A 12969-nucleotide genomic window follows, 5' to 3' on the forward strand; every position below is an offset into this window, starting at 1 on the left:
ACAGGATTATGGCAAAAATGTCTAATTGGTGTAACCATGAAAACTCAATAAAACTCAATAAAGCATCAACTAGTTTGGCATGATCTTACATTATAACTTTTTATATTAAACAAAGGTAATGGAATACAATTGTTCTAAATATTACATTTAGTCTGGGGAATCATGGAGATCAGGAAACATTTACATGTTTTAAATGAAGTAATTATTAGTATAAGTACACTTAAATATGATGTAGGTTGATAAAATGTTTAATATGTATCATTCTTTTGTGGTTACACCATTTGACATTTTCAGGAGCATTCAGTCTTACTTTTGGTTAAAAAAAAATGGTGCAAATGTCATTTCAAATGACAAAACCAACAAAAACACAAAATGTAAATGTTTACCAACATGATGCTGCTTTTAAAATATCTTTTTAATATGTTTTTGAATTGTTCATCTTGCCAACCCTTATTTGTCACTGACCCATATATATATATATATATATATATACATACTGTATATGTATATCTGCGATGGTTTGTCATCTAAAAATCACAATCTCCTATTTTCTCTCCAACCAGAAGCGTAATGACAAAAGGAAAGGGTCGGCTTCCAGTTTCTTCGACTCTCGGCTCGTCATGATTACACCAGCAGCCAACATCTGTTTTTCTATAAGAATATAATCGATAACAATATCTGGACAAGTTCTTCCAAATGTATTCTTTTTATGGTGTCTGACTTTGGGTTTTTTTTTCTGTACTTTGGTTGAAATACTGGATATTTCGCCAGTATAACCTACTATTACTTTGTATTCACTTTTTCAATGAAGTGAGACATGTTCAATAAAAGCAATGATAAAATTAAAATAAAGCTGTGATGTCATTTTTCTGTCAAAAGGAGGCAGTATCCCTCCATAATTTTAACATTAAACATGTTAGTTTAACCTCAGCTTGTAAGCATTTCATTTCAATTCACTGTTTTAGATAGGACTTCCCACAGACAAAACTAAAGCCCAGATGCTCAGTTTCAGTAGCCATTGCTCAAAAAAATTAAGCTTAGAAAAACTTCAGACAGAGCTTCAAAACATTCAGTCTGGAACAAAGAGATCAAGAAGATGGTTCACGCACCGGGAAAACTGGCTTTTGTCCAGCTGGAGAAAGGAAACCTGATCTTCTACCTTAAATAGTGTGATGTTGACATAAAAGCCACTTCAGTCTTCTCAGGGCTATTCACTCAGTTCTTCACAGATGAGCGTGGGCTGAACCAGGACAGGGCATTCTGCTTTGTCCATCTGAGTGTTCAGGAGTTTCTGGCAGCACTCTATGTCCTTCAGACATCCATCAATACTGGTGTCGATCTACTGAAAAGAAGCTTAGCCTCTAAATCCAAATATTTCTGTCAGAGGGCTGTCAACCGCCCTCTGATAGAAATATCCCCTCTGGAGTTGAGTGCCTCAACTCCTGGCTGTCCAGCTTCCTTTGCCTCTTGGGCTCAGTGCGTGGAAAAATACCAAATTACAATCAGCAAGCACTTTATTTGGAACAACTGCAATCTAATGCAAGCCAATACAACAGCTCTGCTATAAATTCTGATTTTACAATAATAATACTTTTTTGTTAATGTATTGAGGTCATAGGAACACTTTTCAATATATTGCACTGGAATACACCACCACCCACTATAACCTGTTGTACTGGATTGCATTAGACTGCACAGGAATCCCTAATAATGTGCACGCTGAGTGTATACTTTATGTTTTTCCAAAAAGTAATTCACAGACAAGCAGACACTGTATGATATCCTCCTTATTTCGAGGGTCAACAGACAAAACTTCAAATAACAGCAATCTAAATGGACTTATTTGGGATTTGGCAGGGGGGAAAACTTAGGAACCCAAACTGATGTAATGACTAATGTTTCTGTTATTAAAAAGTCATTTTTTTAAGCAGTTGGTTATAATGGCTGAATTAATGGTTTAAAAAAAAGAATATATATATATGTTTTATGTTGACAATGATGAGAGCAATGAACCCACCGAATTTCATGAACATCAAAGAAACTTTGTTCCAAAATTGTGGGCGCTATGGAGCCCAAATTCTACAATACTTTGCAATTTTAGACAGTTCTTACGCGTTTGTTGCTTATCATGAGTTTTCCATCTTCTCAAGCACCTCAAAAATGCAATGGTAAATAAGTAACAAATCGATAATATAATTATCTCTGAAAAAAAAAATTGTTACGAAACAGTTTCTATTGTTTGACTAAGAGAGACCAAGAGGACCTAAGAGCTCGGCTTGTGGTGTGGGGATGCAGAAAGTCATTGATATAATGTGTAGCCTGGCCCCAAAGGGCTCTACCAGGCGGGGAGTTCTGGTCCTCTGAAATGATGCAAACGTGGAAGTAATTTAAAACTGCATTCTATCAAAAGGCCACCAGGGGGCGACCGTTTTGGTGTCAAAAGGACTTCGAACTATTGGCTTCCGAGCCACATGACATCACAGCAACACTTACGCCATATCACGGTAGAGAGCAAAAACAGAACTAAAGAGACTTGAACTTACATTCAACAGGTGGGCAGAAAAACGACTCCAAATGAATGATAATGTTCTGTAACTGCTGGATGTGGAAATAAGCAACTGTTTGCGAACAAAATCAATATATCGACTAACACGTTTATGATATGTGAATGTCATTTTAACACCTTGTTTCTGCTGCCCCCAAGTGGCCAAAAACAGTTAACACAGGTTTAACTGGTAACTGTTAATCAAAGGATGCCAACTTCACCTTTCTTCCTTTTGGTAGATGCTGGTTACACTGTATTAGTACTTTATTATTTAATTACCTCATTATTGGAGAACCACTTCTTTGAATTTGTTAGTACCAGGAGGAAGCACCAACCTTTGAACAATTTAATCAATTAATCAGTCTTATAACTGTAAGATCTTGTTCTTGTTCTTGTTCTTGTTCTTGTTCTTGCAACAGATAATATTAAGGAAACTAATTCATTCTCTAAAGAAATTATATTGACATCAACCCTTGATCAGAAAGCCATGTTACGCCTTATTGTTGATGTGTTTCGTCGTTGTAGAGGGGTCACCTCAGCAGGTCTAGTGTTCCTGTTCTGAAAGAGTATTTTTACATTGCTGTATTGGTACTTTTACTTAAGTAGACAATCTTAATACCGCCACTACAATCTTAATACTTCCACTATTGCCATTTAGGAAAAAACAACTGATTGTAAGTTTATCAAAACAATAATAAGTTAAGTCCCAAACAAGACTGAAAAATGGTTGAAAATTGTTTTTTGTCCTTTTGTATTGAAAAGTGATCCCAAAATCCAAATCAAGTTCAATTTCATAAAATATATTTTTTTGTCGTTTGCATTGCTACACAATCCTCGTTCATCTGTGAGTCTATAAACATGCATTGGCATCATTCAGGATATTAAACACATGCATCCTGTATTTGAGATGTGGAAGGGGTAGGGCTAAATAAAGTGTGCTGTCATCGTAAATAACAGATGCAGAGCCAATTTTAATAAATTAAAATGTTTAAACATTAAACCTTTTTTAAGCATAGAGCTCCAAAAGCCCAAACAGAGGCAACGCATCTTCTTCTGTGAACATGTCATCTGTTCAAAAACATGTTTATAAGTTTATTGTCATATAATTCAGCTGTTAAAGAAGTCTCTATGGCTACAAACAAAACTAAGGTTCATATCTAAAAGTCTAAAAATATATGGCGGAACTACACAGAACCATAAACCTTTCATTTTTATTTATGCTGCCTTACTGCCATATGGATGGTGTGCGGCTACCTCCTGTTCCCGGTTGGCATGCGGCTACCTCCTGTTCCGGTTGGCGAGCAGCCATCCCCTGTTCAGGCTGATGTGCAGCCCAGTGCCTCAACTCCTGGCTGTCCAGCTCCCTTTGCCTCTTGGGCTCAGTGCACGGACAAGTACAAAAATACATTATTAGGAACAACTGCAATCTAATGCAAGTCAATGCAACAGCTCTGCTATAAATTCAGATTTTACAAAGTTTCTGTTTTTGCTGACACTGTCCCAAATATGGTGGTAATATAAATACTTTATTTATTGAGGTCATAGAAACCATTTTCAATATATTGCACTGGACTACACCACCACCCACTATAACCTGTTGTACTGGATTGCATTAGACTGCACATGCATCCCTAAAAATGTGAGTGTATATTTTATGTTTTTCCAAAAAGTCATTCACAGACAAGCAGACTCTGTATGATATCCTGCTTATTTCGAGGGTCAACAGACAAAAATCCAAATAAAAGCAATCTAAATGGAAAAAACGAAAGGAACCCAAACTGATGAAATTACTAATTTTTCTGTTATTCAAAAATCATGTTTTTAATCAGTTGGATCCATAATGGTTGACTTAATATTTTAAAAAAAGAGAAAAAATATGTATTATGTTGACAATGATGATTTCATTTCATGATTTCATTAATGTCAAAGAAACTTTGTTGCAAATGCATAGAAATTAAAACAGGTGTAATATGTGACCATCTGTTGGATTGTGTTAAAATCCTAGCAGCAGCATGTTGCATTGTTTGTAAATGATCCCAAGAAGATACATAAAGTCTAAAGTCTAAAGTAGTTTAAGGAAATCTGATTGAAAATTGCCTGTTTACTCAGTTTCGATTGTTTAGAATGGCTGTAGATACACCTTGATAAAAGAGAGCATAACAAATGGTAAATATGTATGAATAGTAACAAGTGATCAATGGTTCCCTACTCAATCCCTCAGCAGCAATGAATAATAAACCATTTGTTAACCTGTCACATGCATTATTCCGTCTATAAACATCTCACCCAGTGTTGACTTCTGAGGTTTAAAAAGAAGAAGAAGCTGTTACTAATCTGATGAGGCAAAGCTGTCAGATGGATTTACACTTTGGCTAAAATACCCAAGAAGAGTTTAACTAATGCATCTAGAAACATGCATATTAAATTTACTAAACTCAAACAAACTAAAGTGCCTCCGAATCCACTGTTTACCCAGTGTCAACAAGCAGTTTCTAATCAAATCTGTTTTAGTTTTTTTTAACATCCTTCTCGACAAGCACTGTTTTGTTTGTCTTTCGTTTCTTTATCATGTGTGATATCATCAGATAACACCTTAATATTGACATTGACATTTCCGTGAGGAACACGGATCTTTACATGGCGAAGGTATTTGACTGGTGACTGATGACTTGGCAGATATTGGTTAACTTCTGCCACACCTTGTGTGAGATGCCTATAAAGAGCGAGCAGCCAAACACCTGCTGCATCCAGCATCCAGATTCCAGCATCCAGATTCCTGTTCAACAGGTAAACTTCACCCATGTCCTTCATTTTGTACTGATTATGCACTAATGTATACCAAACTTAATTTAAACTATGAAAAATGTTCATATTTTGACTCTTTTTTTCAGATTGAAGTTTGACTGGAAAGGACCTTCGTCATGACTCCAGTTGTCTTCTTCGTCGTCCTCCTCTCGCTGACAGCTGTTCCTCCAGTAAGACTAAATATTTTAACATTGGGACTATTATGGAAAATCATGCATCTACAAAATATCAACTTTCAGTGAACTAAAATAGGGAAAAAGGTTGCTGACTAAGTATTTTTGAGATTGTTCAATCATTTTAAAATTATTTTATAAGCCTTTAATTGTCTAAACACACAAAACAGCATTTAATCCTTTAACTTTTTCTCTTTGTTTTCATCAACAAATATATTTGGGGATGCCTGGTTTTCACTGAATAGCAGCAGCATCAAAAAGAAAAGAGAAAAAACATGATTATAAATTGTTCAATCTTGTGTCTCTGTGTCTCAGGGTGCAACTGATGAAGGAGATGATGGAGGTGAGTTGAAGTTTTTGAAGTTACATTTCAATATATACACATTTAATAATGCTGGTGCCTGTTTCTGATATGCGTTGCCTTTTTTTTTTAAATTTCAGACTCATCTCAGGACGTCTCTGAAGTCATTGCAAGAGCAAATGCTGGCACAAGTAAGAGAGTATAATTTTGTTTTATTTCTTTTGAATGTCAAAGATTATTACTTATTTATTAATTGTTAAAATAAATTAAATATCACAGAATAATTACAATGAGCAGCTTTATAGTAAAAACTGTATTTTGGGTTTTGGACTGTCGAGATGTGACTTTAGCTCCCAAAACTTGAAAAAGAAATAAAAAAATTAAAACAATTTCAGTGTTCTTACATTACATAGACTAAACAACTGATCAAATTAACTAAACAATGGTTGACATGTTAATTAATCAGTTGAGCCCTATATAAAAATGTAAAGATCTAACAGTCATGTAAAACTCAAATTCACCTCCTGCTGTAAATATTTATGAGTGTCTGTTTATTTTGCAGCAACGAGGCTGATTTATGATGACATTGCCCCAAATATGAAAAGGAACGCTGTCCCCTGCACTGCTATAGGCTGCAAGTGGCGTAAAAGTGGATACTATGTAACAGTCCCTTACACCATCTCCTCTGAATACTGTAAGTGTCAGAAACTTAACCTTTGACCCCCTGAAGACCAGTGCAGACAATGTCAGTTTCATTCACTTGCAGTCAGAACTACTGAAGTTAAAGAGAGATTATTTTATAAAAGCAAAAATCTGCCAGCTCTATGCAGAAATACCATCTAAACATTATAGTATTAAATTACATTATTCACTGTCTTAACTTTATGGTAGGATTCACTTGAATAAACAAGTAGAGACTTGAAAAATATGCAGAAGTCTTGACATTTGAGTTTTAAAAATACCCCTTGGTCCCAAAGAAAATAGACAGAGTGGGAAGTTCTTTGTCTTTGCCCAGTTAGTCTGGTGGTGAAACACTTAAAGTAGTCCGGTTCCACATCTCTGAAATGCTGTTGACATTTTTTAAGTTAGAATTTAGAATGTGTTTCCCTGAGTGGAAAAACAAACAAACAAAAACCTTTATCTTATGATATGCTCACTTAGTTTTTTAAGACCAGTAGCATCACAATATTCATGATGCCCTTAAATGGGTGGGCAATTAATAAATACCAACACTTAAATGAGCATAGTTCTTATATCAACATGAAAAATGTTAAGTTTATTGAATCAAGTTTTGCAACCACAACTTCAGCGTCTGAAAATATCAGCTTCTCTCAAACAGAAATATGAACCTGAATTATGAAAGAAAACAAATGTTAATTCTGTCTGATTACTTTTAACATTTCCCTGCCTGCTGGTAGATGCAGCTGTGTGGAAAATACAGATAGATGAAAAGAATAACTAAATAGACTAACTCAAATAATAATAAATATATATATATATATATATATATATATATATATATATATATGTATATATATGAAAATAAAAACTATAATAAATATAAAATAACACATACATGAATAAACAAATCACTTCTAAAAAAAAATGTTTTGTCTCTGCAGCCACAAACGAGCGCAACTTCATCATCAGTACTCTGAAGTCCTTCCACAGGTCCACTTGTGTTCGCTTTCAGATGAGGAACTCGTGGCATCGCGATTACATACACTTCTTCTCTGGATCTGGGTAGGAAAACACACACACATATATGCACACACATACTGTATGTTAACATGAAAATTATTAAATCTCAAGTTTATTTCAAGAATGGGTTACTGTCTTTTGGTCCCTCTCATAAGCTAATCTACATTCATCTACACCAATTGGTTTGACCTGTGCAGGTTGCCTGTGAGTGTAGAAATTGTTTTCTCACCTGCTACGTGTCTTATGTCCGCCTCATATTACATATTCATTATGGCAAACGTACTTAATGGACAGAGCGTATTATCTTATAGCCCAGTTGAAAGACGCAAGCCTCAGTGCGCTGCGTTAGTAGATCAGCTTGCACATTTTTTGTGGGAGATGTCAAGTTTAGTCACGTTTTTACACACGCAAACATTTATTAAATCAGGTCGATAGAGTAATAATAATAAAATAGCATAAAATAAGTAGAAAAAATAAAAAGATTAAAAACATTGAAAGCATCCAAGCAAGATAGAAATAAGTTCTCATTTTACTTTTAAACATTTCCACACTTCCAGCTGTTCTTAGATAGAGCCACAAAGTCTGCATCTTAACCACTAAACTGCAATGTACTTCATCCAATGTATCAGTCATATTTGTGTGTGTGTGTTTGTGTATCAGGTGCTGGTCCTACCTTGGCCGTCAGGGAGGACAACAGGATGTCTCCCTGAGGAGAAACGGCTGTCTGTACACGAGCACGGTGCAGCACGAGGTTCTCCACGCTCTCGGCTTCCACCACGAGCAAGTCCGCTCCGACAGAGACAGATATGTCAACATCCTCACCCAGAACATCCAGTCAGGTCAGCTCACATAAAACACTTGAACATTATTTCACACTAGTGGTTTTTATGAATGCTGAGAAACATGGAGAGGTACGTTTGTAATTTATACTGATTGCATTCATAATATTAGGATGTAACTAGAGTGGGCTGGGCCTTTTTTAATCAAACCCACCAAGGGTTCCAATCTGGCCCACTGGATAACTTTGCAAAGTATGAAAATTGCAGAATATGCCAGTTTCTCCATAAAATGCACCACTATTCTCACTTATTTTCACTCAGCACTCACGGTCAAGGCTTCTGATCTTTCCGCTGACATCCAACTTGAGATAATTGTCCTTCAAATCTGAATCATTGCAAGTCAAATTTTTCCTTGGTGGTTTTACTAGTCACCTCTGATTTAAACAACATATAATAGAAAAGGTCAATAACAATATTGTGGGCCCTCAGCCATCGTGGCAGGAAACTCTCTAATAACCAGATAGTGGCAGGAGGACACACAAAGGAAGGTAGATTCTAAAGTCACACATCAGGGCAGCAGAGAAATATGGTCTGAGTATGTGAACACCTGATTACATGTACCAGGTTGCATTAAAGATTCACTGTTAATGAAGGAAGTAACACGTCAAAATCTAAGATCTGTGTGTTTATATTTTGGTCTGCTTTCTCTTTCTGTACAGGAAAGGAATCCAACTTCAGGAAGTTGGGGACCAACAACCTGGGAACTCCCTATGACTTCAACTCCGTCATGCATTACAGCAAGTGAGTGATTTTGACAATTTTGTGTATTTATGTCACATTGACTTAAATTAAATTTCTTAACGCAAAGATACAACATTTTATTATACATACAAGACCAGCTTTGTAAATTAGTCACTGTCACAAAACTGTCTGAAATAGGAGTGCTCAGTTTATAGTTATTATGTTCTTATACTGTAAGTAATGCTATTACATTTGAAGGTATAAAATCCAAAAGAGCTAAAAAAACTAAGTCAACCATGCAGCTTCGGGTCGAACTCTGAGATTCAATATAACCTGAAAAAAATAAATAAAAAAATAGCAGTACCATAACTGTGAGAGGAGGAGCCGGTGTGTGTGTGCTTATGTGTTATACCAAGAATGTGCTTGTGTCCTACAGGTACGCCTTCTCTAAAAATGACCAACCCACCATCGTTGCCAAGAGCAACCCAAACCTTAACTTCGGACATGCCAGGACGTTGAGCGCCAATGACATTGCCCGTGTCAACAGGCTGTACAACTGCTGAGTTTCTAAAAAAGGACTCTTCTACCAAGTCATACGGTGAGAACACAGAAAATATACCTCACTACTGATCAGGTTTCTGTAACAGCAGCAAAGTAAAATATCTGGGTCAATGAGGTTTTTCTGTGTCCATGTGGTTTAGTCAAATTTAAAGGGGTTAAAATGTGAAAATAAACATATGAATAAATAGCACGCAACTTTTTATATTAAACAAAGGTAATGAAATACAATTGTTCTAAATATTACATTTAGTCTGGGGAATCATGGAGATCAGGAAACATTTACATGTTTTAAATGAAGTAATTATTAGTATAAGTAAACTTAAATATGATGTAGGTTGATAAAATGTTTAATATTTATCATTCTTTTGTGGTTACACCATTTGACATTTTCAGGAGCATTCAGTCTTACTTTTGGTTAAAAATGGTGAAAATGTCATTTCATATGACATAAAACCAACAAAAACACAAAATGTACAATTTCACAAACATGATGCTGCTTTTAAAATAGGCAAAGCACCCCTGGTGCAAATATCAATGAATGCTATTTGGACCCAGTACAATTAGAAGTGGATGCTATTTGTACCCTGGTATATATAGCAAGGTGTTCTATTTGCACCCGTCTTGGTGCAAATATCAATGTATGCTATTTGCACCCCAGTACAGGAGTGCATGCTGTCGGAGGGGAGCGTCTGGAGATATGCGGAAGATTCCCGTATCCCACTGGGACAGCAGGATAAATATACGTCGCAGTTCTCTTCTGTATATCATATAATAATTTCTGTCCGGTGAGAGCTATCACTTCTCGGCATGAGAAATGTCAGGTGTGGCATGTGAGTGTGAGAGCAGCTTGAAATGCATGTCTCACGGCCTGAGACTTCAGAGGTCTGACATGTATTTGGTATCCATGGCAACCATAGATCTGTCAAAATTTGATTTCCATCATATAACAAACTGAAGGTTGTAAATTTAGACATTTTCGGGTTGTATGCATTTACTTAACAAGTGAAAATGTAGCAGAGTTTTTCCGCTGAAAACATTATCAATATATAACTGCTGCTGCAAAGACTTGAACCAGAGTCTACTGCACTAATGACAGACACGCTGCACGTTACGCCACCGCTTCGTTCCCACGTAGTGATGTGACAGCCCAATATGTTTGCTAATACAGAAAATAGATATTGGCGACAAATAATTTCTGACTGACAAACTGACGCTTGTATCCATTCACTGAGGAAAGATTATGAAAATATAATACAACTTTCCCACCAGAAATGTCTTTAGAACAAACATTAGAGATGAAACCTTTCTAAATTTGCCCTTTTCTGTTGGTGTGGAAGATAAATGTGCGCCATGTTTTCACGTTGTTATATGGGTGCAAATAGCTCAGCTGTGTGGCCGAGGCTATTTGTACCAAGGGTGCAAATAGACACTCCGTTTAAAATATCTTTTTAATATGTTTTTGAATTGTTCATCTTGCCAACCCTTATTTGTCACTGACCCATATATATATATATATATATATATATACTGTATATGTATATCTGAGATGGTTTGTAATCTCATATTTTCTCTCCAACCAGAAGCGTAATGACAAAAGGAAAGGGTCGGCTTCCAGTTTCTTCCACTCTCGGCTCGTCATGATTACACAAGCAGCCAACATCTGTTTTTCCATAAGAATATTCATAATCGATTCTTCCAAATGTATTCTTTTTATGGTGTCTGACTTTCGTTTTTTTTTCTGTACTTTGGTTGAAATACTGGATATTTCTCCAGTATAACCAACTATTACTTTGTATTCACTTTTTTAATGAAGTGAGACATGTTCAATAAAAGCAATGATAAAATTTAAATAAAGCTGTGATGTCATTTTTCTGTCAAAAGGAGGCAGTACCCCTCCATCATTTTAACAGGAGTGTACATTATACATGTTTGTTTAACCTCAGCTTGTAAGCATTTCATTTCAATTCACTGTTTTACACAGACAAAACTAAAGCCAGTTTGATGCTCAGTTTCAGTAGCCATTGCTCAAAAAAATTAAGCTTAGAAAAACTTCAGACAGAGCTTCAAAACATTCAGCCTGGAACAAAGAGATTCACGCAGTGGGAAAACTGGCTTTTGTCCAGCTGGAGAAGGAAAATCTGATCTTCTATGAAGGAGACCTTAAAGACTGTGCTGTTGAAATAAAAGCTGCATCCATCTATTCAGGACTATTCACACAGTTCTTCATATATGAGTGTGGGCTGAACCAGGACAGGATGTTCTGCTTTATCCATCTTTATCTCTGTCCTTCAAACATTCATCAATACTGGTGTCGATCTAATGAAAAGAAGTTTAGCCTCTAAATCCAAATATTTCTATCAGAGGGCTGTTGACAGATATCCCCTCTGGAGTTGAGTGCCTCAACTCCTGGCTGTCCAGCTTCCTTTGCCTCTTGGGCTCAGTGCGTGGAAAAATACCAAATTACAATCAGCAAGCACTTTATTTGGAACAACTGCAATCTAATGCAAGCCAGTACAACAGCTCTGCTATAAATTCAGATTTTACAATAATAATACTTTTTTGTTAATGTATTGAGGTCATAGGAACACTTTTCAATATATTGCACTGGAATACACCACCACCCACTATAACCTGTTGTACTGGATTGCATTAGACTGCACAGGAATCCCTAATAAAGTGCACGCTGAGTGTATACTTTATGTTTTTCCAAAAAGTAATTCACAGACAAGCAGACACTGTATGATATCCTCCTTATTTCGAGGGTCAACAGACAAAACTTCAAATAACAGCAATCTAAATGGACTTATTTGGGATTTGGCAGGGGGGAAAACTTAGGAACCCAAACTGATGTAATGACTAATGTTTCTGTTATTAAAAAGTCATTTTTTTAAGCAGTTGGTTATAATGGCTGAATTAATGGTTAAAAATAAAAATAAATAAAAAAATAAAAAAATAAATATATATATATATATGTTTTATGTTGACAATGATGAGAGCAATGAACCCACCGAATTTCATGAACATCAAAGAAACTTTGTTCCAAAATTGTGGGCGCTATGAAGCCCAAATTCTACAATACTTTGCAATTTTAGACAGTTTTTACACGTTTGTTGCTTATCATGAGTTTTCCATCTTCTCAAGCACCTCAAAAATGCAATGGTAAATAAGTAACAAATCGATAATATAAAAATCTAAAAAAAACAAAAAAACAATTGTAACGAAACAGTTTCTATTGTTTGACTAAGAGAGACCTAAGAGCTCGATTTGTGGTGTGGGGATGCAGAAAGTCATTGATATAATGTGTAGCCTGGCCCCAAAGGGCTCTACCAGGCGGGGAGTTCTGGTCCTCTGAAATGATGCCGA

General features: G+C 35.9%; 2 protein-coding genes across 2 annotated transcripts in view; one reads left to right on the forward strand and one right to left on the reverse strand.

Annotated features, from left to right (window-relative positions):
• The window catches only part of prc1b (protein regulator of cytokinesis 1b), a 291205-nt gene that overhangs the window by 101080 nt on the left and 177156 nt on the right, over positions 1–12969 (reverse strand). The gene's annotated exons all lie outside the window — the stretch shown is intronic.
• LOC133995591 (high choriolytic enzyme 1-like) lies at positions 5255–11275 on the forward strand. Its single transcript, XM_062435098.1, has 9 exons — positions 5255–5332; positions 5839–5866; positions 5965–6015; positions 6387–6518; positions 7447–7567; positions 8186–8364; positions 9024–9105; positions 9482–9643; positions 11187–11275. The coding sequence occupies exons 1-8, from the start codon at positions 5255–5257 to the stop codon at positions 9606–9608; spliced, it is 798 nt and encodes a 265-aa protein (XP_062291082.1). The 3' UTR covers positions 9609–9643; positions 11187–11275.

Source organism: Scomber scombrus, chromosome 1 (assembly GCF_963691925.1).
Source record: "Scomber scombrus chromosome 1, fScoSco1.1, whole genome shotgun sequence".
In the NCBI taxonomy this organism is placed as follows: Eukaryota; Metazoa; Chordata; class Actinopteri; order Scombriformes; family Scombridae; genus Scomber; species Scomber scombrus.

Bases quoted from the DNA above. Each gene is read 5' to 3' on its own strand.
- LOC133995591 (XM_062435098.1), top strand. From the start codon at position 5,255: ATGCCTATAAAGAGCGAGCAGCCAAACACCTGCTGCATCCAGCATCCA. The intron at 5,867-5,964 runs GTGAGTTGAAGT...TTTAAATTTCAG, and splicing joins TGATGAAGGAGATGATGGAG to ACTCATCTCAGGACGTCTCT. The intron at 6,016-6,386 runs GTAAGAGAGTAT...TTTATTTTGCAG, and splicing joins AAGAGCAAATGCTGGCACAA to CAACGAGGCTGATTTATGAT.